Source organism: Silurus meridionalis, chromosome 22 (genome assembly GCF_014805685.1).
Source record: "Silurus meridionalis isolate SWU-2019-XX chromosome 22, ASM1480568v1, whole genome shotgun sequence".
NCBI lineage: Eukaryota > Metazoa > Chordata > Actinopteri > Siluriformes > Siluridae > Silurus > Silurus meridionalis.
The window spans coordinates 6186511-6214305 of NC_060905.1; the positions used below are offsets into that span (position 1 = coordinate 6186511).

Below are 27795 nucleotides of genomic sequence, written 5' to 3' on the forward strand. Positions count from 1 at the left end.
TAAAAAATAAAGGAATAAATTTATCGTTGAACAAAAAATAAGAGAAGAAATGGCTGACATTCTTTGTTTGTCTTCAAAGACAGTCATTAGTGCACAAATTGGAAACACCTGGCTTCCAACCAGGCCCGAATTAGAACACTGCAGTTGCTGAAGCGCTCATGGTGAGTGCCTACAAGATGGTTCGGACAGAGATCTAGTATTGGAACGTAAGAAAGCTCTCTATCCTCCACTGCTGTAATCCTGTTGCATGAGGCCTCTGTTTTTTTACCCCTGAATACCTCTAAAGACTCTCAATTCACAATATCTTCATGGCCTGTGGTTCTCACCAAAAGATTCGTGTCTCTCTTATGTTTCAGTCCCAATGCAAATCATGAGAGTCTAGGAATTCTGATGAGAAGATGGCACCTGGTGCAGAGATACCTCCTGACTCTGGAACATTCAGGTCCAACCACTCCATGTTGTCCAGGTTAGTGTCATTTAGGTTGAGAGATGGAGGTGGCGAGGTGGAAAACGCCAGCTCAGTGGTGTCCATGGGCGACTGGGGTGGCGCCAACAACTGGCTGTGCAGTTCCTCGATGAGGCGGAGAGCACGAGTCTCAGGGTTGCGTGGCAGAGTTCGGTCCAGCAGCGCCTCCAGCTGGTGATCTGAGGCCAGTGCAACCAGACTGGGCATGTGGGCTACATGAACCTGAGGTGGAGGACGAGACAGTGCAGTGCTGATGGGGAGAGTGGTGACACTGGCTGTCACAGGCAGATGTTTATCCGGAGAGAGAGCATCGTGTTGGAGCAGAGGAGAGATTTCTGCAAAAATCAAGGAAAGATCAAATGAAGATTATTTTAACAAACAGAACAGAGATTTTCAGTAGAAAGTAAGACAGGAGTTTTACATTAGTAGTTAAAAGTGTGACGTTGTGTTCAAAGCTTCTTGACTTGTATTAATTGAATTGTATTAGTGCGACTGCTGGCTTTTCCATACCTCCACTCTCAATCAGGACATCAAACAAGTCATCCATGTGCTGACTGACCGCAGTGGGGATCTTGAAAAAATAAAAGACATTTGTGAGAGTATTGTTAAAACATAAAAGAATCACTGGGCCTCTTTCATCATCTCGGAGTAAATTTGTGGAAATATTTGCAAGCTAATAATAAAAAAAAGCAATGATTTTCATTTTGTTCATGTATGTTGTTCAGTTAAAAAATAAACTGTAATTACAGAGATAAAAATTATTCACAATACACATAATATCTTCATTTTCATCGCTGCTCCCCAGTCTACGTTTATGTTCGAGTTTCTATCATGTTTGACAGGGTCAAAGGAATCTGCCTCGATCCTTCAGATTCAGCAGTGCAGTCGTACACTAACGTCGACACGTCCAATAACACGTCCTTTGATTGGATTGCCAGAGGACGCACTATTTGGAGCTCGCAAAATGCATCTGTAGCAAACTGCACAAGCTCAAATATATTTGTGTGGATATAAAAGCTCATTTTCATCCACAATGACTGTCAGAGGAGAAGTTCATTTGGTCACAGATGCACTTATAAGGACATTTACAAGACGACCTTCAAGAAAAGATGGACATTGTGAGGAAAGGTCGGCCAATACAGTTCAAAACAGTTGATATTTTTTTTGTGTGGGTGTTCTTTTCTTTAGAATTTGTAAAAAAAAAACCTACACAATCCTCAGGAAAACCGTAATGCATGATAAAATATCGATGGTTTCTATAGCTGTGACGTCATACGAAAGGTATTAAGACCTTGATGTGAAATGCACGGCCCGCCACTTTATACACACACACACACACACACACACACACACACACATACACACATACACACATACACACATACACACACATACACAGAAGAACTGCACTTTTACCTGCACTGTAGCCTGAAGAGCTCTAGTTTGTTTGACAGCCTCCTCGTAGCGAGGAGGGTCTTTGTTCTTAGGGCTGTGATGATTTCTGAATGGAGATGGTGGAAGGATGTAGGTGGGCTGGCAGGGGGAAGTTGGCTAATGTGGAAAAGCAGAAACAAAATAAGACTTAAAAAGAAAAACTGTATGTACTACCATGAATGTCACTGCAAATTCAAGGGGTTTTCCATGAAGGAGCATCCACAAAGGAGCATCAAATCATTGGCTGATATCAACTATTCATTTCAGACTTAAAGATTTTACATTAATCAGTTATATAGACAGACACACATACGCGGATGTCAGGAATATGAAAAAATCCCATATCCCCAAAAATACAAGAGGCTTACTTTGGTGGTGAATCCATTTGGAGGACTGTGTCCAGGTGAGCATGACTGAAGCGCTTCAGATCTTTGCTGCTCCTGCTTTTGCCCCAGCTGAAGACCTGAGCCTGAGGTGCTGCACACGGATATTATCTGCAGACAAACACACTGCTAGTGAGGATTGTGTGGACCTAGTCAGTGTGTGTGTGTGTGTGTGTGTGTGTGGCTGGTATGCATGCAGAGCTCGAGTGTCAGCATGTGCACTGCCTATTCATCACTTGGCACCTGTTCCAGTTCTCATGCCTCACTGCAGCCAGGGCTTTGACGCTATTAAGAAAGGAATTCATCAGCTGACCTTAGCTGCCAATGCTTTGGGAATAATAGAGATAAGTAGGAGAACACAAAGTGGGTGCAGGAAAAGAGCATTCCAAGCTAAGTCACTGAGAAATTGAAACGGGCGTGTCATTATGAGAACACACTAAAGTGGATTTATGAAGCGGAGTGGAACGGAATGCAATAATAAGTCGATGAAAAAAATGACAACAGGAAGTTTTATTGAAGTGCTGGTTTATAGATGAAAATAAAGACAAGGCTGACTGATTCCAGGAAAGAAAATGCCAACGAGGAACATGACAATAAATAAATAAACCAAAGTAAGCCAATGACAATGTTTATAATACTGGTTAAAAATTCTTGGTGCTTACTTGAGGTGCATTCTGTGTCGGATTTCCAGGCTGCTGAAATGCTGCACTCTCGGTTTGAGCTAAGACAGACACTGTGGTTTGGAGAACTGGCTGTGTCTGCATAGTAAAGGGCAAATTTAGGACAGAGAATGATAGAACAGTTAAGTAATAACTAATTAAGCATGAAAATGGACCTGTGGAAGATGAAGGTGTTGCTCTGATTGATTGCCGAGGATGGTCTGTGAAGCCTGAACTCCTTGTACAGCAATGTAGAAGTTCTGCACCTGCCCCTGGGACTTTAACTCCTCCTTTTCCACCATGGAGCTACAGCTGGAGGAGACATCATGCTCCTCTTTTATCCTGGTGAGAGTTTCAAGCTCACCGTGCTGCTGTGCTCCCTGTTGATTCCTCTTTTCCACCTCTAGCTGCATCTTGAGTTCCTCCACCAGACGCTGCTCCTGCTCCAGCTTGCGAATCAGCTCCTCTATCTGCCGTTCCTTCTCATACAGACTCTGGTCTTTATCAGGCACTGTTGCATCCATTGATGTGTCTTCTGTCTTCATGATGGATGGAGATATAGCGGCCAATGCTTTGCTGTCGCTGGACTCCTCCATACTGGCAGTGGAAACCTCTGAGTGCACAGGAGACACTGGAGGAGTCATGCTTATGCTTTCTGTCTTTTGACTGCTCGGCGGTGCCGTGACACCATTCATCTCAGTCTGCTGAGTGCTGGTGACCTTGTAGCTCCCCTGGTGGGGCTTGAGCCTCTCTATAAGGTCAGTTTTAGTGCCAGATACAGGAAGACCACGCAGCTTTAGCTCGATTTTTAGTTCGGCTACCTGTAATCACACAGAAAATTAAAGATATGGTTAAATCGAAATGAGACATGCCAGTGTACTGGCTTTGGGTAATAATGATATTGAGATGATCACTATATATCATTCTAGGTGTAAAACACTTCACTGGTTACTAGATGCAAGTTAAGTGGTTCTTTAGTTTGTAAAAAGAGATTATTTGAGTTACTATATCCTCCACTGTGTTTCCACCTAAAGAACTGTCCCACATTTTATGGTTTTTGCACCATTTTGTGTGAACTCTATAGTCTGTTTTGTGTAAAAATCCCAGAAGATAATCAGTCTATAAAACCAGCCAATCTGGCACCAACAACCATGACACAGTTAAAGTCACAAAGATGACACTTTTTCCACATTTTGTTGGTTAAACTCAACAGTAACTGAATCTTTTGACCTTTATCTGGGTGATTGTTTGCATTGCGGAGCTGCCACACAATTAGATAACTGCAGGAATGGCTTACTAAAATGACTTCAAATAATTTATACTATATGACATACCTTCATTTCATCTAGATTTGCAGGCAGAAAGCCAGGCTTACGGTTGTTCGTGCTGTTATTCCCGAGTCCAGAGGCAGCACCGGGCAGTAAAGTTTGGCTGTTTCCCATGGCCACGTTTGAACAGCTGCTCTGTACCTTAGGCAAAGGCCTGTCATACACACAGGGGAAGAAAAACGTGTTAATGCCAGGAGGTTGATTTCAACGGAACTTCCTGAGTTTCTCATCATTCACAATCAACAGGCTATATTTTGGGCAGAATAACAGCAGAAGTTTGTCTGGCATAAACACAGGTCAGGGAGCGAAAGAATGTGAGGAAGTGCAGTACTCAGGCACGTTCTCGAAGGCCAGACTAATATGTGAAGCAATGGCATTCAGAGACAGTTATTCAGAATTAGTCGTGTTTGCATTCCAATCTGTAGAGTCAGTCTTCAAGTCAGTCAATCAGTGGCAGTGGTGTTGGAGTTAAACGGCTAGCTAAAATCAACTGAAAAATTAGAGATCCAACCAACATTATTATCAAAGCATGAAATTATGATCACTTGCCAATTTTGCCTGAGCAACTTGGAATTGTGTGAAAAGGTCAGGTAAAGATAAATTTCCCCACTGTTACACCTTCAACTCATATAGTTACTTATAACTTAGTTAACTGCATGTAGAAATGAGTGACCAGGTGAGTAGCATTCAGTCCCATCATTTGCCTTTGTGTAACATTTTCTGGTTGTCAAGCACTAAATAAATTATGATTCATACACTGATCAGTCATAACATTATGAACACCTGCCTAATATAAGAACTTTAACAGCATTAACTTCTTCAGCAGTTTGAGCTACAAGAGCTCGTCTGTTGGATCAGACTACTCGGACCAGCCTTCGCTCCACATATGCATCAATGTGCCTCGGCCACCTGTGACCCTGTCGCCGGTTCACCGCTGTTCCTTCCTTGGAGCACTTTTGATAGATACTGACCACTGCAGACTGGGAACATCCCCCAACAAGAGATCCAGTTTTGAGGAAGCTCTGACAAAGATGTCTAGCTCTTACCATTTGGGCCTTGTCAAACTCACTTCAATCCTGCTACTAACACGTCAAATTTGAGAACAAAATGTTGACTTGCTGCCTAATATATCCCGCCTACTAACAGGTGGCATGATAAAGAGATAATCAGTGTTCTTCATAATGTTTTGCCTGGTTGATGTATATAGCACTTTCATCTGGGGGTCACCCTAACACCACGGGGGTCACCATAACATCACAGAACAGCAGCATCAGATTAAATAAGATAAAATTGAAATGCTATTACTTTATAGGCATCGTATTTCAATTAAACAAATAAGCTGCATGCAGTAAACATGAGATAGATGTTCCTGACTGAATCTGTATGATCACCAGAGTGAAGCATTACTTTATAGGAACTCCCAACACCTCCATTTTCCATGACAATAGATTTTTAAGGGTTCCTTAAGCACACACCTGAACGATGCAGGTGCAGGTAGAATAGTCTGGTAGTTGTAGTGCTGTTGTTGCTGGCTAAGGATTTGCAGGTGTAGAAACTGCTGCTGTTGCTGAAGCAGTCGTGCATAGGTCGAGTCCATAGGGGGTTCACTGAGCTCCTGTTTTTGGTCTGGTGGGATATACAGGTGGTATTTGAGCTTCTTTACCCTTGGCTTGGGTTCTTTGGTCTTTTTGCTACGGCTTTTCTCACCAGGGAGCCTGGGCTGGCTTTGCTAAAGCAGGTAAAAAGAGACAAAGGTGCATCAGAAAGGGCTCACACCTGCAACTGTATACAGTTCTCACTAAAAGGAGCGGCAAAGTCAAGATATACACTGGAAACAGATATAACACAGATATACTAAGAAAACCGCACCTTATTGTTTGAACCCACCGACTGTTCAAGTGATCAAAAATATTGGAACGTGTGACAGCCAGATGTTTCTTATTACCCTGGTGTGTCCTGTTTGAAGCAGTAATACCTCTGAATGTTTAATCTTGGTTTGAGCCCTGGGTTTCACCCGTAAAGACTGTGTTTATTGGTACAAAGGTTAAACAAACATGAAGACTAAGAAAAGGAGTGTCCTAACTTGGGCTTGTATGACAGATTCTGGTTTCCTAATTATTCCCAATTTACAGAGAAATGCATTCAATCTAATTAGATAGAACCTAATGATACAACTAGATCCAGAACACCCAAGAAACAACAAAAGACTTCATCAGTGCAAAAATGAAGAGGGTTTTAGCCTAACCAAGTCAATCATCAGGCATTACCCCAATTGAGCAGCGTTGGTGCTGGCGTGACACAGTTATTTCAAGCAAGAGATACACAACCAAAAATTGCTGTCCTGTAAGACTATATGTTCCAATACTTTTGATCTCCTAAAACTGGGTGGTCGGCCATGTTTTAAATAGTTGAACACATCTAGCTGTATATATATTACAAAGTAAATGCTAAAAATCAGCTCGGTATCATTTCTTATTTGCTTTTTTAGATCAAAATTGTGTATTTCAACAGAGTAAAGCAAGAACAATAGAATTGTCCTTGCTGTTCCAATACTTTTGAAAGAGGTTGTATATGATTCATTGCCTCGACAGTGCAAACGCAGTCAATTGGGAAATCTGGGTGAAACCATTTCATGACATTTCTTGAATGCTTTTGAATAGATATAGGGCTGTAAGTCAGCATCTGTCCAGAATGACAGGATGGGGAAACAGGATGTCAGGAGGAGGACATGACCCTTATTGTTTGAAAATGTTCAGCTACAGGATATACATGAAAATAAATCTGGCATCTGAGGGAGTGAGTTGAAAACCAGCGAGCTGGAATAACATCGTTGCAGGTTTGCTTATATAAGTGCAGATGCTCAGATCCAAACTGGCCTCCCTAAACAGGAGAGACAACTTTTGGGACAAATATGCAGGACATGATCTGAGGGTACAAATGATGATTAATGCACAATAGATTGCTCTGCTTTAAGTTTGTTAGATTGTACTTTCAATAGTGCGTAATAAGTGTCATGGTTACATTTGACCTTTAATTGGAGACAGAAGACAGCTGCTGCTTTTGTTGTTGGTTCATTAAATGAAAGCTTTTCAGGCTTTGTTTTGGCAGTAAGGACCTGTAACCAGGACAAAATATAACTGTCAAATCATTCTTACTATGACTGAGAGTTTAGTGTTACAATTCTATTGCTTTCTCTCCAGGATGCTTTATGATGGTGCTTTTAAAGAGCACTTTATAGGCAGCAGGCCAGAATGAATCAAATCACCAAAATAAGGTTCATGTTTATGACTCTGCAGATGAAGGAATAGACTGTTAATTCCATCCTCGATTTTATTTATTTTTTTTTACAAAAAAATATCAGACCAGATTTGAGTATTTTGTTATATGTTTCTAAACCTTTAGTATAAAATGAAAATTTTTTTTTCCTTCACTTGTTACCTTTTCCCTAGAAAGGGAAGTTTCTTGTGTTCTTTTATCATTTCCACATATTCTCAAATATGATTTAATGCTGTACATAATTTGTTTTCTTTACCAAATACAATTCAGCAATCTGTTGCAGCTGACAGCCAGACCTCATTGACTCACTGCCCATTTGAGTGAAAAACACTTGCAGGAAATGAGATCACCGAAGCATTTTGCTCACCTTCACAAGAGTATGGCCTGGTTTTGGGGGAGGAACAGTGGTGACTGGCTGAGCAGGAGTTATGTGCTGAGTGTTTGTCTGATCCTCGGCTGATGTTTGACTGAGTAACTCTGAGCTCTGGGTCGTAGGTGGACAGGACTGAGATAAAGACAGACACAAACCACATGACTTCAAAGGCAAGGGAGGAGGAACTGCAAAAATCCATCCAACAAAGAAATGCAAGGAACACAGACTGGATGGGAGCCAGAAATACAGCCGACATGCATCTAATAGATGTAGTGCAATGATGGACAGGTTTTAATAATTGATGGTATTTATTTATTCATTTATTTATTTATTTTTGTATCAGCAATCTAACATCCTGAGTTTTCATCATGTCGTGTTTGTGAAATGCTTGCTTTATCTCCTTTGTGGGGGAAACACCAACATGAGCAATCTCTCCTGAAGCATTAATAATGACTTTCACCTGTAGGTTGGAGTCAGCGGTCAGAGTAGCAGAAGAAATCTCAGGCAGCTTGGCCTCTCTGGGTGATGGGACAGAGCACTGAGATTCCTGACTGGTTGGATCATCTGGGGACAAAGCTTCATTGCTGTTCTCATCAAAGTTATAAACATCTGGGGTCTTTTGGTCCTTCACCTCACTTTCTGTGCCAAAAGACAACACCATATTTTATATATGTATGTATTTTATATACATTATATGGACAAAAGTATTGGGGCACTTGACGTTCCAGCCATATGTGTTTCTTTCCCAAACTGTTGTGCAAAGTTGAATTTGTATAAGATGTCTTTGGATGTGTGCTTGAAACTTTCCATTCGATTGAACTAGGAGACCTAAACTTGTTCCAGCATGACAGTGCCCCTGTGCACAAAGCAAACTCTATGAAGATATGATTTACATGATTTGGAGTGAAAGATCTCCTACTATAGCGCTTTGGCCTCAACCCTATTGTAAACCTTTGGGATAAATTGGAACACTAACTGCACCCCAGGTCTCCTCACCTCACCTACATCAGTACCTGACTTTACTAACACCCTTGTGTCTAAATGAGCATAAATCTCCACAAGCACAATCCAAAATCTAGAATAGTGAAAAGAATTATAAAACCAAATTGGTGGAATGAGATGTAAGAGCAAATGAACGTGGAATGAGATGCTCAAAAAGCACATAACATACTTATGACCAGGTGTCCACAAACTTTTGCCAATATACTGTAGGTATCCTTGACTTGTATTGTAACGCTGCTTACCAATGATTGTCTTCTTGACAGTGGAGTCTACAGGCAGGATTTTCTTCTCCACCAACTCCATAGGGCCAGGCCTCTGGGCAATCTTCTCATTGAGGTCGTCAGCCAGACGAGCCCTTTTGAGCTTCATCTGTGTGGCCTGCAATGACGGCTCGGCCTGGGTCTCTGAAAAAAACAATTTAATTCAAATCAATATAAAGAACCCCCCTGGCTCATGCAACCTATTTTTAATGTTTGGTAAAACAATGTTGTGTTTGTTTTTCACTGTGAAAAAAATCACCAAATCCGGACACTAAGTGTGGTTACCTTGCAGGATGTGCATGCGGACCAGCTCTGCACGCTTCGGTCTACTACTGATCTTGTGCTTCAGGAAATTCTCCGTCTGGCCACAGCGAGGTAGGAGAAAAATAAAAATGCTCATGGTCAAGACTTCTAAGCCCCCTGTCTTGCCTTCTAAATTCTCAATGCTCTATTGCTATATTACTCTAAGATTTATTGTGTGCCAGTGACTCACCCTGGCTCTCTCGAGGCTTCGTATCTGTTCATGAAAGGCAGCAGGAGTCTTCAGTGCTGAAAAGAGAAATACATCAAACATTATTCTAAAAGAAAAAAAAAAAAGCTTACAGGAGAACTTTATGCTGCATTTTATCTATCCTGCACACTGCAAACTGGCTGTTATCCTTGTGTTCTTTTGGTTCTGTTGAATCGTAGCATTTGATTTGCTTATAACAATCTCCCGTAGGGACCTGAAAGATCGTTCTTATCGGCAGAAATGAAACCAGTCAGTATTCTGCTAGACAGAGCGAGATGAAAGTTGTCTACATAAAGGTTTTTTTTTCTTCCATACGGTTGCTTAACTGATTTTTCACCACTGTGAGGTGAACAGGATGTGACTGTTTTATCCATTCATCACAGGAGAGCTGAGCCTTTGATTTAGCAAGAAAAACTTTACTCATCCTCTGTGTAGTGGCTTTGTATTACTCATTCTACTAGCCAGCAAAACCTCATTTCTGCAGTCTTCTGCAAAAAAAGGCACCCCAGTTTGACTATGAGGTAGTCCTCCAATCCTAAGCAATAATAGTCAGTATTGTTCTTTCTGCTCTGACTGTACCTGGGAGGTCTGCTGCACAAACTAATGCAGAGCAGACTGAGATTGCTACTCTGAAGCAAAACATCCACACAAACATGGTCCTCGTAAAGAGTCCCACAGACTTTTTTTTTTATCAGCACATATCTACAGACTGCAACCAGACACAAATACATTGTTCTACTGAACACTAATGAATACTAATAATGGACCTCATCTATCAATCTTTTAGTAAAATCCTATGTAAATATTTGTGTTAGGCATACTGGACTAAGATTTTCTGTCAGAGATACAAAGGCTTTAGAAATATATAGATATTTTTCAATTTCTTTGTACTCGCTTACATATATTAATCGCTTGGAAAATGTCCAGATACAGTTGCATATCTCACAAAAGTGAGTACACCCTTCACATTTCAGCAACCATAATATTATATCTTCTCAAGGGACGATACTATAGAAATGAAACTTGGATATATATATTCGAGTAGTCCATGTGCAGCTTGTGTAGCAGTACAGATTTACTGTCCTCTAAAAATAACTCAACATACAGTCATTATTGTCAAAATAGCTGCCAACAAAAGTGAGTACACCCTAAAAGATGTCCTATTTATCATGCTTTGAGTACAATTCCCTCATAGTGACCACTGGATGTTCAACATGGCACCTCATGGTAAAGATTCTGTGAGGATTTGAGAATTAGAATCGTTGCTCTCCACAAAGATTCCGAGACTATAAGAAGATCTGAATCATTTGAGTTACAGTACAGTGTTCATGGTCATACAGAGGTTTTCCAAGATGGTTTCCACTCAGAACAGGCCTCACAAAGGTCCATCAAAGAAGTTTCTCATCCTCGTGCTGTGCATCAGGCGCAGAAGCTGCTTTAAAAAACAGACACACGAGTGCTGCAGCATTGCTTCAGAGGTTGCAGAAGTGGAAGATCCGCTTGTTAGTGCCGTAGGGCCTGCAAACCGTAACAAGCTGGTTTGCAGGCCGTCATCCCACAAGGAGCCTCTTCTGAAGCTGCTTACGATAAAACCCACAAACAGTTTGCTGTGGAAAACATGACAAGATCATGGATTACTGGAACCATGTCCTGTAGTCTGATGAGACTAAGATAAACTTGGCTCAGATGGTCTCCAGCATGTGTGACAACGCTCTGGTGAGAAGTACTAAGAAAATTGTGTCAAGCATGGTGGTGGTAGCATCATGGTCTGGGGCTGCTTGAGCACTGCTGGTACTGGGGAGCTGCAGTTTATTGAGGGAAACATGGATTCCAACATGTATTCCAACACAGGAGGAACTGTGGGGCATCCAGAGGCGGAGGTGGAGAAGGGCCATGTGTCTATCATCAAGCAGCTCTGTGATGTCATTATGGAGGAGTGGAAGAGGATCCCAGCAACAACCTGTGCAGCTCTGGTGAATTCCAGGCACAGGAGGATTAAGGCAGTTCAAGATAACAATGGTGCTCACACAAAATAGTGACACAGTTTTGACATGTTCACTTAGGGTGTACTCACTATTGTTGCCAGCTATTTAGACAATAATAGCTGTATGTTTAGTTATTTTGTAGAAGACAGTAAATCTGTACTGATATACAAGCTGCACATTGACGACTCTAAAATACATCTTATTTCTATAATATTGTCCCTTCAGAACATATATAAAAATGGTTGCTGAAATGTAAGTACTCAGTCTTGCGAGATACTGTATACACACATACATTATGTAAATGTAAACTAATGTAAATTCAAATTTACATTACAATAAAATGCTAATCGAAGTACTTTATTTTACTAAACAGCAACATTGCATTCTAGCTTTGAAACAGATGTCTGATGTTCTGGAAATGATCAACCCCTCAAAACTGAATTGGATCAGATCTGATATTATTTGATGCCATTTTGCCAACTATAAACAACAATCCTGTGATCACATGGCTGTTTTATAACTACGTTAGCTTGCGTACTTGGTCGAATTACAGAAAGATAGAAAACATGAAGGAATGTTCCACAGGGCTTCTGGATCAGGTGCTGAAAGAAGTTACCGGTACATACGGCAAAATTGCTTCCTATGCAGGCCACGCCCACACATGGTTTAAATTCAAAACATGTGGAGAACTCCCAAGAAATGCAGATACAGATATAGGCATTGTGTTATAGTCTTAATTTAGACACACTGTTTTAACTCAGATGACGTGTGTGAATGTGAATGAAAATCTGTTACAGCAATTCAGACTTTTGAAAAATATCTAGCATTGAATTTATACGACTGCACATACGGTTGATGTGTAAACCACTTGTCTGTGTTGCGTCATCCGATCTGCTGAAGTACTGATAACCTCAAGAAGCACATGTTTGATGCTTTGCTCTAGCTTGTGTTCATACTCTTCATTTTGTAAATGAAAAATTATTTATTTAGACGTTGGTTTGACAGTTCTGTTCTGTACTCACGCGGCATAATTCCCTGGTCCACCAGCTGTTCTCGTGTGCGTCTTTGCTGGAGTCGGAGCTGCAGAACTGGGGAAGAAAAAAAAAAAAAAAAAACACACCGTTCAGTCAAATGATGTGTGACCATGTCCACTGACAAAAGCGCTAAACATATAAACCAAATTGAATTTAAATAATAGTTCAACATATCTAACTTTTAACCAAAATATGAAATATATGAGCTTGGTGTAGCCAAAACTAGCAGCTCATTTGTCATTTTAATATGCTTAATCCCAAGCACATAACCTACAATCCCATGTATTAACATCTGTTTTCCCTTTGCTTTTATTGTTTTTTACTTATATAGCAATATCATAAATCAGGAAAACCACAAATTTGTGTTTGGCAAGCATAAGTTACAGAGACAATAAGATCAACACAAGTTAGTGAGAAAAAGGAAACATAAACAGGCGTCTGCTTCACATTGCCCAAACAGTTTGTCCTTTGCAAATGCGGAGTGAAAAAAAACACCATGAAATCCATCATCATGCAGTGGACAGCAAGGAGCTGATCCATAAGGTTTTGAAATGTCAAAAAGGTGAAAAAAATCGAACAAAACTAAGCATCACATGAAAGCCGTTCATTCCAGGACAGCGTGTACGGTTGTTTTTCTACAGAGGGGGCACCATCTTCAAATAAACACACAAGTCCTACTTTAGCATGATACCTCACACTGCTGAAAGGTGATGCTGGAAACTGGTGAATGATGCATTGGAAGACTTGTGATGTTCTATACACTCATTTTCAGCACCACACTGATGGAGGAAGGTCTGATTTGCCTGTCCAAGAGGAGATAAACACAGCATGGCCTGCTAGGCTCCCAAGAGAGCGTCCAATATGTCTGAGCATGGCTGTGACTCACTCTGGCAAAAATAAACCTAAGCAGTGTGAGAACATGGCCTGGGAAAAATGGTAGATCTGGGGGCGGTGCGGAACCCCACTCCCTACAGGCTTTAAAGAGAAGAGAGTTGAAAGTTGGGGTCTGGATTTCAGCATCCTCCATCCCAAACTCAGAACAGTCTCTAAGTCCAGGTTTTTCTTGCTGTCCCCCAATCCAGGTCACACACAAAAGTAATCACGAATGGTCTTCACGGATATGCCCTAATAACTGAGGCAGGCTGCAGTAAATGAAATTCCTCTGTATGCTTTGCAGGACTGCTGGAGAATATCAAAGCTTTATCTCAACATAGATGTTGAAGGTAAGTACTTGGATCATGCTCATGTTTGTACTGATTTAATGTCACATGAACCTGGGCCATAACTGCTCTCAAACTCTGCAATAAACAAAAGGTATTCATTCCCCTCTACTTAGGCCCCAGCTGCTTTATCCAACCTTAGAGGCCGACGCACTGGACAATGCAGTGCACAAAATCCAAACGTCTCTAATGAATACCGAGCTGGTTTTTGTATACATGTTCAAGATTCCAAACTGACCTTAAATCTATAAATGAAACTAATCCCGACTTATGCAGCTGGGCTTTACTGAGAACATGATACCATATAAACAATGTGCTGGATGTAATGATGGAAAAGATATCCATACAGCGAGTTCATCTAATCATCATAACTCGCACTTTGTCATGCAGCTGAATAATGGAAAGCTGCAAAAAAAAAAAAAAAAATAGAAAACAAACTTCTGAGATTAAAAGAAAGTGCAAGAGGGGGTGCATGAATTCCACAAAGCAGCCATGCAATCAAATCACAAGATAACATCTGGAGAGTTATCCAGGGGCTACTGAACAGAAACCAAGTACTTAAGTAGTAGGGTCATTACAATCATCATCATCATCATTATCATCATCACCATCATCATCATTATTATTATTATTATATTTGTCTAGAAAGACTTTACACTTTAGTACATACTCAATTCATGTTTCCAGACTAATATGATACATTGTGTGATATATATTATGGTATAAAATAATAAAAAATAAATAAATATGCCCAGCTGGATATTTACCCCTGCATACGGTTGGGGTTTCGACCTCGATGCAGGCCATCAGAGATCAGATGAAGGAAGAGCTGATAGTCCCATGGATCGCCGTTTCAGGTACAACACCGGAGTAAAGCAGAACTCAGCGCTTCTCGCTCAGCAGCAGTAAGCACACTGACCCAGCCCCGCCCCACCGCGGCTCAGCCAATCAGCACCCGGAATAAAGACGGTGGGCGGGACAAGTAGGTGGGGCCTATCATTTAACCCGAAACATACAACTTTCCGAGCCACGCATGCGCACTGCCGTACACTCGAATGTTATTTCATATGATGTATTGTATTTATCATAAATATACTATACCTCCGAGTTTATACAATATACAATATCTGAACATAAGTATTGGGACACCTGACTTTTCCAGCCATGTGTTTCTTTTTTGTTATCTTAAAGCTTGAGGCACACATCTGTATAGGAAGCTTTTGGATGAGTAGCATTAAAATGTCCTTTAAATGATCAAGGAGAGCCAAACCTGTTCCAGCATGACAATGCTCCTGTGCACAAACTCCATGAAGATCTGCTTTCCATGGTTTGGAGATTTCAATTGGCCTGCTATAGAGCACTGATCTCAGCCCTATTGAACCGCTTTGGGATGAATTTTAACACTGACTGGATTTGTGTCTAAATGAGCACAAAAACTACACAAGCACACTCCAACATCTATTGGAACATGTTCCCAGTAGAATAAAGACAATTATAAGAGCAAATTGGGATTAAATGTGGAATGCGATGCTCAAAAAGCACATGCCACACTTATGACCAGGTGTCTGCAAATTTTTAATATAATGTAGGTGGCCTATATTATGGGTACGAACCTTTGCACTTAACTATATAATATGCAAGCATTTGTATTGTTTTATGAGTGTTATTATATAATACATAATACATTTAGGGAGAATTTATAATAATATCAGACAGTATAGTACAGTATCTAATCAATCCTGAGCTCAGGATACTGTTTAGGTTCGCATATTGTTGACTATAGCATTTATTTTCTCCCTAAACCACATTGGTTTTCACTAGGATCTTCATTTTTCTCCCATTGACCAGGTAGTAAGACGTATTCTATGCGTATATGTGTATGTATATGGTGCATGGCAGCCCGGCAACCTCAAAACAGCCCATGCATGGCGAAATCTTGGAAAAGTATTGGACAGGGATCAATACCTTAATGAAGATGAATGAATATTCGAAACCATTTTCAAATAAATAGAAAATACAAAGCAGGCAGGATTGTGTTCATTTGGTTTGTCCTGTGGAGATACCGCAGAGAAATGCACTTGTTTATTCTGCAATCATCTCAGTCCACCCAAACAAAGTGCTGAAGCATTGCTGTCATTCTGGTGGTGAGAGTCCCCAAAGGGCAAAGGTCAACGCTGCAATTTGCAAAAAAATGAGCCAGAGATGACATGTCCAAGTTTGCGTTCTTTCGAAAAATGTTAATGTACTTTCTGTAAGAGTTCCAAAGTTTCCCTGACAAAAAAAACATCTACATGATCTTATTTCTTCCAAATGTCTCTGGAAAAAATAAGACAAAAACAAACTCATAAAGGCCCACATGGGAGTGTTTTCATCTTACTGCTTATTTGTACAGGATTATTTCTGCAAACCAGAAAAAAAGAATGACGAAAAAATTTTTAGTGGCAAGAACCGTTCAATACCTTCAAAGGCAATTATAAAAATCGCACTCAGAGTGTGAAACAGCAGGTGACAATAGCCAGTGTAAGTTGTCCAGTCAGTTGGTAGTCACTTTCTTAGAGACAGATATGAGCAAATGATAATTTGATCAATTAAAAATAATCATGATACTGAAAATTCTTTAGTTACCCTTCAAATCTAAAGTGTATTCCAGTGAAACAGGAACTGTTCAGAGTAGGAATGTTGTGCATGCCATCATATTACATGTGCAAAAAGGTGTTAATGTTAGTCAAGGCAAAATATGGACTGTTTCGGGCTTCATGAGAAACTTTATTACACCGAAGGCACAATCATAAAGAGAGTACAGACTGGATCAGGTTGGATGTGTGTATACATTAGGGTTGCAATGCAACACCATCTGCATCTGTTTAGGCCTCAAAATATTCACATCTGTTTTTGATTAAAACTATTTTAACATTCTGTTAACAAAGGGAAGCCAGTAATTCCAGCAGTCCAAATTTTTCCATAAAAAACAAGCGGATTATTTCATAATTCGCAATAAATCCTGTACTTTCTGTGAATACTACAATACTGTGTTATTTGCAACATTGTTTTCTGAGACTGCTAGATGTCAATCTTCTCTAATAAATTGTCAAACATGAACCAGTGAAAACCAAGGACATTTCTCTGTTGTTTCCGAGATAACAGATTGAATGAGTCACAGTTTCAAGCGTACACACAGTACCTGGGAGTTATTTAATAACAGGAGATGACTGCAGGATTGAAGGAGAGGAATTACAGGCATGCATACCGGGCTCTCGGCTTCCTTCTCTGCAGCCTATGAGGACATTATATTCAAGTGCATTTCTTTTGCATAATGAAATGGTAACAAGTGGGATAACATGAAATTACATTGGAGCGGAGCTGAAGAATTAGCTATATGTGAAAATATCAACTGTGACTCAATGCCAGTTTGCTTGCATTGACTGGCCCTTCTGTGCCCTCTAATTACGGTTCACATACCACTAAAACATTTCCAGTCTAGAACATTGGCCAAGAGTGTGAGAACCAGATGAAAGAGGCACACAAGCAGCCGAAGGAACACAACGTCACAGTTTTTCCGCACCAGGAAACCATAGTCAAGCCAAAGAACCTTTGAAATGAGAGCTCTGGGGATTGAGGCTGTCACAAACATATTTACACAATTAGCCAAGATAATAGAGGATTAGATTTAATTTAAAGGAAGTGTTTAAGTCGTGATTAGGTTTTCCATTTACAGGCAATTTCAAGCATAATTCCTCATTATTCTTCCCACAAAGCGGTTTATTTCACAGTGTCAGAACAGGGTGGGAATTGAAACAGAAGAGGAAGTGAGGGTGATAGTCATGAAGGTGGGTGTGGATTTTAGGGAGACTGGCCAAATCGATTTGCTCACCGTTCTTCCTCTGCTGAATAGAAGGAGGACTATGACTGGGCTGCAGCGATATTGCCTCCATGTCATGGGTCACATCTTCACTCCTTGGACTCTGAACCAGAGTATCCCAATCCCTTTCCTTTCCCAGACACCTTTGTGGCTCCATGTGACCTGAGAAAGGTGAAAAAAACCTGAAAACGGGTGTGTGGCTTAAGTCAGAATCTGATGGAATCTTGGAGAAAACTCTGAAACACAGAACGGATTTAAGTACAGTTTTCATGCTAGTCTACTTTCACATTTCCTTTTACACTCAGAAAAAATAAACCAAATCATAGCAATATTTTTCCATTTCTCTATTAAACTAAACAAATAATAGAAAATGTCTCTGTTTTTACACGTTAATCGTAATGAATTTGTAACTTATATTAATGTCTATTATAGTAGCGCTGGGGAAAATTTGCATGAGAATCTTTTAAGCATTTACATCTAGCAATTGTATTATTTGTATATAACTGTTACATGCATAATTTAGTTGAAAGCCATTATAAATGTTAATTTGAAGAATATCATGAACGTATTAATATATGAAGTGGACGTGTCCGAATGCTTACACACTCTTTTCCCTTATCATTTATCTATTATTGGGATCTAGTGCTGATCAGTGGAAGAAGCAGATCTCTTTTAAACAAATTGTTGCCCTTGGAGCCATGCAGTTCATATCAGTGGCTGAGCAGCTGGGGTTATGACACAAAGAAATTAGAAAGATTGATATACCTTGTTAGACAATGACTTTAGAAGCTACATGAAGTGTGTGAGCTTTGAAATGAAAGAATTTATAAACTGTATCTCTGCAAGATTCACGACATACTTTCAAAAACCCTTGAATCTTGTACCAGGTCTGATAGGCTGTTAAGGATGTGCATGATGGGGATCAGTAGATGGCAGTGCAGTTCTGATCTCCGAATCAAATCAGAGCATATAAGAGCAGAACTCTATATTACATTCAGAGAACTACACATTAAGGTATGGGACTTGTATTGAGAAATCTTCATATACAGCACACTACTGTCAAAACAATCGACATAATGGTGAACAAACATGACAGAAATAAACTCCTGTTGTAATACACCACAGATGTTAACACAGGATGTAAAGCTTACGACTAAAAGGTCTGCGACAGAACTCTCTGAAAGACTCTGATACAGAATATTTACATCAGCGTCCGAGTTTCATTTTCATTTCCTTCTTACTATATAATGAACTCATCTGCCCTGCACTATATATGATTTAGTGAACAAATGAGCGATTTTCCGATGCAGCCTATGTTATTTTACATATAGTTCACATTACAAAAACAGAAAGTCTTGTTAAGGAAGCATGTATAACAACTGAAAACATGTGTGAAGTAATACATGTTACATGACTGTAATTTATCTTTTGTCCATAGGGACTGAGTGGAAAAAGTTACCTCATGGAAGAAAGGGAAAAGACCGGTCAGGCACATTAGATCATGGAAACTCTGAAACAGATAAGAATCAGAATGAATAATAATAACAATAATAATAACACTAAAAATAACAATATGAAAATATGTCAAATATGAAGATGTTTTTAGTATGATTAACATTTTTTGGTATTGTTAATCAATAGTTGCACTGTGCTATGCTACTGAATTTGATCTAAACACAAAAAAGGAAGGATGTAATTTCAGTAATGTAAAAATGCATTCTCATAGATGTATAGACAAACCAGTGATTGACAGTATTGAACATGAAATCCAGGAAAAAAGCATACATTTTGTGTTGAGTGTAACTGTTCGCTGCTGTTCACAGTATAGTTTCAATTGGTACATTGCTTAAATTAACTTTGTTTGAAATGATGGATAATGTTATATATATTTAGACACTGGTCAGTCAAACAGTAATTTCTCTAAGCTCTAAAACCTATTCTTGACAACAGGAAATTCATCATACTTTCACAAATATATGATTATAATCAGAGGTGGCAAAAGTACACACATACCTCACTCAAGTAGAAGTACAGATACTTATGTTTTAATAGACTCTGGTAAAAGTTGGAGTACTACACCTTTTCTCTCAAGTTAGAGCTATGACATGTACTTAAGTAAAAAGTAACTACTACCTGTTTTAGTGTCATGTTGGTTACTGGACCTCATGTCATTATTAATCAAATTAATACAAAACTAATTTAAAATGTTGTTACCTAATGAATGTATTCAGGCCAAACATCCACCATATACAACATAAGCAGAGAAAAGATTCTGATAATCATGTGATCAAAATGTCTCTGATCTCAGTTACGTTGCTGACTCCCTCTGTCTCATCCACGTTAACCCCATACTTCTTGTTGCATTCTGACTTGCTTATTGTGAGCTTCATAAACTAACCTATGTCTGTGGTGTGTGAGAGCCAGGAAATAATACACCAGCGGTAGATTGAAAAAGCTGTGCAATGACAAGAAATAGGTTGATGGGCTGAAAACGGCGTTGAATGAGAAAAAAAACTATTGATCATGTCATGAAATAGATTGAAATTAAAGTAACGAGCCTGGATTAAAAATGTAAGAAGTAAAAAGTACAGATATTTTTGTAAAAATGTAATGAATGAAAGTAAAAGTTGTCTGTAAAATAAATAGTGACGTAAAGTACTGATACCAGAAAAATCTACTGAAGTACAGTAACAAAGTATTTGTACTTTATTAATTCCCACCTCTGATTATAATCGATCGTTTTGCATATTAATTAATGCCGCTTTACTTTGAGTTAGCTGATACCCCATGTTTTGTCAGATACACTATCTGTCCTATAAAATGTCTTTTCATACTGTAGCACTACTATTTCCATTTACTGTAGCCAAGAGGTCAAAACCTGTTTAAGTGTCACAATGTACACAAAGCAAGCTCAATGAAGACATGGTGTGTTAAGGTTAGAGTGGAAGAACTCTAGCGTCCTGCACAGACCCCTGCACAGACAAATGACCTGAACCCTACAGAACATTTTTGGGATGAACTGAAACTCTGACTGCACTCCAGACCTTCTCACCTATGCAACATCAGTATCTGATCTCACTTGTAGCAAAATTAACACAAATCTATAGTTATGCAACAATCTATCCACCCATCTATCCATCTACAATGAGATTTTTAATGAACATATATTAATGGTCAGGTGACACAAATGTTTAGTCATACTGTGTGTCTCCAGTGTGTGTTTTCTCAATATGTCCATCACCACCATAATCAGATCCAGTGTCTGACCATCTGTATTTATTATGGTGGGGCTATTAGCTTGAAAAGTGATGTAACCATTGAATGACCAGAGGTGCCTGTGACTATAAACATAAATGCTATGAAACTTGAAGAGCATGTCATCTGTTGGCTGGAAGCCGGAATGGGCATCTTTAATTACAATTTAATGTTGTCATATAACAAAAATAAATAAGGACAATTTAATGGGCCCTATTCAGTTTATGTGACAGTTAGATCATATTCAAATCTCTTGATGCTTATCAAACATTTCTGCTTTGCTTCAGTACAAATAAACACATTGCGTTGCACTGAATATTATATAAAACTATGACTTGTAGCACATGGTGCATTATTGGTAATCATTAATAGGAAATTAGTATCTAACCATGCCCATGGAAACACAACAGTTGTTCACAAAAAAAAAAAGCAGTTACTATGGGAACAGTAATCTAGTCATGTGTTGATAAATCACTAAACAATAGCAGGAGAGATATTTATGGGTGAGGGCCACTCTACTCAATGGTCCTTTAAGAGATATGGAAAGCAAGTGCATGAAAGCCTGATGCAGTATCAGAGATAATCCACGATGGTGCACTTCCTGTTAAAAAAATACAGCATTTTCATTAAAGCAACCTTGGACACATTCATTCCAGTATTACAGACACAAACCGTACAAACAGTCCGATTTGATATATACACAGTTCTGCACTGATTCAAACACATAATAAATACGATTTCTTTGAAGAATGAATGGAACGTTTTCATTATCAAGACATTTCAAGCTATTTAATGGAATTAAACAAACTGATCCTGTTATTTGCTGTAAATTAAAACCAGCAGAGTGTCTAGCGCATCCAGACAAACCAGCGCCTCTGTATGACACAATGCTTGTGCTCTATTTAACATAAAGAGCACAAGTTTTATGGTATGGAAAACAGTCTAAATTCAGGTTTAAAAAAAGCACACAATCTCTCATTGTAATGTACATCCCAGTTTCTCAATAGAAAATGAAGGCATGTATGACTGAATACCCAGTGTAACCAGTTCTGATAATGGCCATATGCAGCCAATATTCATACACCAAGCATCATTATAAACAAATAAATTGATAGGGTTTCTCACGTTTTGTCACTGCTAAACTGACCAGTCAGTTTTTTTCCCTGTGCAATATTGTTATGAAAGAAAAAGGTCATGATAAGCAAATTGGATGAACTTATGACAGTATTGTAAACCCAAGAAGTCCTCCTTGGCATCGTCATACAAAGAGAAAACCTTAGAAGAAGCGTGTTTGGTTGTCTAAACAAATGTTGTGTGTATTAAAACACTACTACTAGCTAGAAAAAGTCTCCCCAAAACAAACACTGGCTCACTCGCAGTAAAGCTGCAGAGGGTTAGACATGTGGCTAAATTTATCTCAGATACAGGGCAAAATAAGCAGCTGGAAAATACAAAAAAGTTCCATGTGTGTGTGTGTGTGCATGCATATATATGCCTGTATTTATTGGGAACTTAGACCAGGAGTCATCACAAAATCAACAGTGTGAGACTCATTTGAGTGAGAGAACGCGAGGGGAGGGGGAATTCCTTAACCATTACCAAAATAAATCCCACATTTGAAACAACTTTCCCAGAAAGTCAGTTAACTCCCTAGAGCTCGTCCCAGAGTCTGGCGCACATGACCTTTACTCCACCAGCATGTTCTTTGCCCTCTGACTTCCCTCTGGTAGGGGGTTTGCAAGAGAATTGGGACATGCTGATCCTCAGCCAGAAATAGCCTCTGGGCCTCCAGGTGAGCGGATGTAATACTTTCTTTTAAATTACATCACAAAGTATGACACCTTGTGTGGCCGCATATGTTCTATTCGCACAGAAGTGAATTTCTATATATTTATATACGTTTATATAACTTATTACTCTTATGTAGCGGGTAAAAACATGGTATGTGTCTGATGACTAATTTAAAGCGTACCATGTAGCACTGAATAAGCGAACCCTGTTTATTACAAACAAACCTATAAGAGGAACAACACAAAGAGGCATTTTTTTGGGTAGCTTACATTTCCTTTTTTTAATGAATAGTTGAACAAAATTAACTATTAACAAAACAATTGAAGGGATTTCCTGTCTACAGACCCAACAAACTTCCCACCACAAAGAAGGATATTTTATATTTTATATTAATAATTAACCCATAATCCCAAACACAATCAATGATTTTATGTCTGAGCCACTCTATTAATTCGAATACAAAAATGCATCCAGGCAAATTATTTCGTTTAGTCCATTTAACCACATTCGGAGCACTGTGTTTCTTCACGGACCATTGTTACTGACGCACCACACGCTAAACTCTGAAGAACTCTGGACAGGTAAACACTATTGTAGCCCTATGAAAGCTTGTATCAATCACATAAAAAAAATGCCTAATTCAGACTTCTTTTACTTTGTTTTTCTCTTAATTTCTGACTTTTTTTCTGCTATTCTGACTTTTTTTAGTCAATTGGGCAGCGTTAACTTTTTTTTTCAATGTAGTGAAAACATGCTTTCATATAACAAAGAAGCAGCAGAATGAAAAAAGTAGGAACCGCGAGAAAACGGGGGGCGAGGAGAAGATTCAGGCCAAAGAAAACGACAGGAAGTTCAAACTTAAACATAAAGAACTACAATCACACATGTTAATAAATGTCAGTGTCCATGATCTAGTCATAGGCAAAAAACATGTTCAGAGTTCACAAATCACCAACCACCTAAACCATATTCCCGAGAATTTAGATTAAACTTTGTTTTGATTTGGTCCTCTGCTTTACATAGTCATGGGTGGGAGTGAGGGGGAAACACAGATTTCAGCTTCACTCTCACAGCACTGGTCCGGAGGTCTCTGTATTTATAATTCAGTCCCTGGTGGTCTGGATTTTGTTTTCTCAGCCCATGCATCATATGTTTGACTTCATGCTGGAGGGGAAGGTGCTATTATTGTCACCCTGTCTCTTATATGCAGATTCAATGCAAATATTTTTTGCAAGTGCATAAAAAGTGCACTTTTTTTTTAAAGAGGATTATTGCTAAAATGTGAATATGTAAATCAAGACTTATTCATTTGCTAATTTCTTATCTAGTATGTTCTGTATTTTGAGAACTCAGCACAATTTAATAAAACAAAATATAATTAACAAATCAACATCAGGTGCATCTATTGATTATTTTAGCAGTCGAGTATTCTACCAATTATTCCATCGATTAATCAAGTAATCAGATAAAAAGTACTTTTTTTTATTAAGGATCAGTATTAAATTTACAAGAGAAAATAAGACGGTCTCTTCAATGAACATGTCATGTTTCCTATTTAGAAAACTGTAAATTTGTATTGCTGAAATTGCATACAAAATATTTATGAAAACTAAAACCATTTAGTGCATTTAGTGTACTGTGGGATATTCAGGGAGAGTCATTACACTTGTACTGTATATGAAGTAAGAATTAAACAATCAAAGAGCATGTCTACTAAGGAAATGATAATGGCCAGATATGCTAGAAACAGGTGAATGCTATCTTTTGTAACTAGACATTAAAAAGAGGCCTTGAATGTAAACCTTTATAGGCAAGTGCTTAACAGAAAAGACAGGCTTTCATGCAAAACCAGAGAAATTCATCACAAAATGGTGGACATTTGCATATTTCTTCACAATACTGACAGCTGATACTGTCCAGACAAATAGAGAGCTTCAGATAAACAGAAACAACACATGAAGTGCAACCCTTTTAAACATTATTCTTGACACTTGAACTGACGAACACAGCACAGAAGAATTCATGAGTAGCACCATCTGGAAATACATGGAAAAGCATTCTATATATTTTTCAATGAAAATTGACCCCAAAAAAATGATTTAAACTACATCAAGTACAAAAGTCCTAAAAGTTCTCTCATAAACATACAAGCCATATGACTATATGAACTCATATAATAAATACATAACTAAATGAGAGTTGTATTTCAAAGAAATACAGAGTATCATACATCCCAACATTCACTGTTATTTACAGTATGCAATATTACAAGAAATCTGCATACACATTCATCATCCGCTTTAATAGGAACAGCTGTACACTTTTAGATAATGTAGAAATTCCTTCCAGATACAGGTCAAGAGCTTCACATTAAACACCAGAATGAAGGAAATGAAAGTGTGATCTCTGTGACTTGCCAGAATGAAGTATATCAGACTGCAGATCGAAATTTTATCTGGAGTTTACGCAAAAAGTTATAAAAAATACATAATGTTTGGTCCGCAGGCTTAAACCCTGTGCTGATGAAAGAAATCTGAGGAGAATATCCAGACACAAGGCCTATAGTAACTCAAATAATCACTCTTTACAGGTGTGATGAGCAGAAATTCATCACCTAACACATCGAAACCTTGATATGGATGGGCTACGACAGCACAAGGACAAATCAGGTTCCACTTCTGTCAAACAAAAACATAAATCTGAGATTGTACAGTTAACTTCTATCTCTTCTATCTTAAGGTGAATATGTGCCCATGGTATTCGAAACTAATGTGGTCTTCTGCTGAGTAGCTTATTCACCTCAAGGTCAAAATTTTAATATTTTGCATCAGATTTGTGTTTCTGTTCCCTGTTCTGGTAGTGTTATTTTCCAGATTACAACATCTTTCAAGCAGCTCGATCCAATCTGTAAATCCTCTGCTTAACACTTTTCCATAAAACTGTCATTTACTCAATGTTTTCGTTTTTCCCACCATTCCCTGTAAACTGTTGGGGGTGAAAAATCCCAAAAGGTCATCATTTTCTGAACTACACAAACCAGCACATCTGACACCAACTACGACAACCATCTGTGAGAAATCATAGAGATCACACCCTTATCCTCATACTGATGTTTGATGTGAACATTTTCTGGAGCTCAGGATCTGTATCTGGATGATGTCATTGAAACCATGTTAAATTATGTTAATCATTTCATATCGAATAATTGAATAACTGCAATAAACGAGCATATGTAATATTACAATAGACAGTAAGTGTAGAATTGGTCAAAAGGTGAAAAACGTCCTTAAATGACCAAAGTGAGGGAAGGGCTTTCAATCGATTAAAACGTTGAATCGCGATTAATTGCACGATTGTCATAAGTTAACTCGTGATTAATCGCAACCTAATTTTGATCTGTTCTATATGTACCTTGAATGAATATATATCATGTTTTTCATTCCTTAATCAACATGGCAAATATGGATGTTTTATGCAAATGTATGTTTATTATTAATGACAATATATAAAAAAAATAATAATAACAAAAATAATACAATGCAATGCACTATATAATTGTATATTATATATTATATGACCGTTATTATTACATGATCATCATTTGCACGATTATTTATAATTATAAAAGTATAAACACAGGAAATAAACTTGCCTGAACTCTCTGTGCTCTAAAACTAATAAAGTGTTGCATATAAATAACTTCAACAACTATGAGACGACTAAATAAATAAACCGCTCAAAAAAAAGTATTTTAGAAAAAGAGCATAAAGCGGAAACCTACCTGTGTTTTGTGTTTTGGATATATTCATGTGTAGATGTCAGACTCCGTCCCTTAACCGCACACTATGTTTGCATACTATTTAGCACTAGTGTGTAGTGTGCAGTGTGCCGGCTGAGGGTTAGGGGAAAAAAGAAAAAAGAAAAAAGGCCGCCCACCATCTCTGATGTCATAATGATAGAAACTCTTGTGTCCCAAACCCATGAGAAACCCGTCCCAAACCAGTGTATAAAATGAGGTCATTTAAGGTCATTTCTGCCCTGCTGAATATTTTTTATCTATCTATCTATCTATCTATCTATCTATCTATCTATCTATCTATCTATCTATCTATCTATCTATCTATCTATCCATCCATCCATCCATCCATCCATCCATCCATCCATCCATCCATCATCTATCTATCTATCTATCTATCTATCTATCTATCTATCTATCTATCTATCTATCTATCATACAGAATCTATCTATCTATCTATCTATCTATCTATCTATCTATCTATCTATCTATCTATCTATCTATCTATCTATCTATCTATCTATCTATCTATCTATCTATCATACAGAATCTATCTATCTATCTATCTATCTATCTATCTATCTATCTATCTATCTATCTATCTATCTATCTATCTATCTATCTATCTATCTAACTATATATCTAAACACACTCTATATATATATATATACAGATTTACAAACAACATTAAATCTTATTTGTATAACACTTATACAAGTGTACATGTATATATTCATGCAGTTGCCTAATCAGCAATCACCTGGCAGCAGCTTCTCCTTCTTCTTCTTTCAGCTGCTGTTATTAAGGGTCGCCACTCACCACAGCGGATCATCCGTCTCCATCCTACTCTGTCCTCTACATCTGCCACTTTCTGACCAACCACTCGCACATCTTCCCTCACCCCATCCATAAACCTTCTCCTTGGCCATCTCCATCCTCAACATTCTTCTACCCATGTCCCTTTTCTATACATGACCAAACCACCTCTGTCTCACTCTCTCACCTTGTCTTCAAAACGTCCTACCTGTGTGGTCCCTCTAATAAACTAATGTCTTTTTGTCAATGCAATCATGTGACATCAGCACAATGTAGATATTCATTCCAGATACAGGTTTGGGAAATGCTCATATCAAACAACAGAAGGAAGACAAAGTGTGATCTC

General features: G+C 38.6%; 1 protein-coding gene across 2 annotated transcripts; it reads right to left on the minus strand.

Annotated features, from left to right (window-relative positions):
* mrtfbb (myocardin related transcription factor Bb) lies at nt 1-26729 on the minus strand. Of its 2 annotated transcripts, XM_046835285.1 has the most exons (17): nt 26618-26729; nt 19250-19300; nt 17803-17952; nt 12700-12765; nt 9675-9730; nt 9467-9542; nt 9164-9325; nt 8380-8558; nt 7914-8051; nt 5746-5999; nt 4277-4424; nt 3119-3763; nt 2946-3041; nt 2269-2394; nt 1883-2017; nt 977-1037; nt 1-801 (listed from the first exon to the last, which is right to left on the minus strand). In XM_046835285.1, exons 3-17 carry the CDS (start codon nt 17945-17947, stop codon nt 353-355), a joined length of 2736 nt encoding a protein of 911 aa, XP_046691241.1. In that variant the 5' UTR covers nt 17948-17952; nt 19250-19300; nt 26618-26729; the 3' UTR covers nt 1-352. The 2 variants fall into 2 exon arrangements, with proteins under 2 accessions (XP_046691241.1, XP_046691242.1); XM_046835286.1 differs by lacking the exons at nt 17803-17952; nt 19250-19300; nt 26618-26729 and adding an exon at nt 14699-14850.
* Nucleotides 26730-27795: the final 1066 nt, after the last annotated feature.

Excerpts from the sequence above, each read along its gene's own strand:
- mrtfbb (XM_046835285.1), bottom strand. The coding sequence starts at position 17,947 with ATGGAGCCACAAAGGTGTCTGGGAAAGGAAAGGGATTGGGATACTCTG. Across the intron at positions 9,543-9,674 it reads GAAGCCTCGAGAGAGCCAGG|ACGGAGAATTTCCTGAAGCA; the intron begins GTGAGTCACTGG and ends CGCTGTGGCCAG. Across the intron at positions 3,042-3,118 it reads AACACCTTCATCTTCCACAG|ACACAGCCAGTTCTCCAAAC; the intron begins GTCCATTTTCAT and ends TTTACTATGCAG.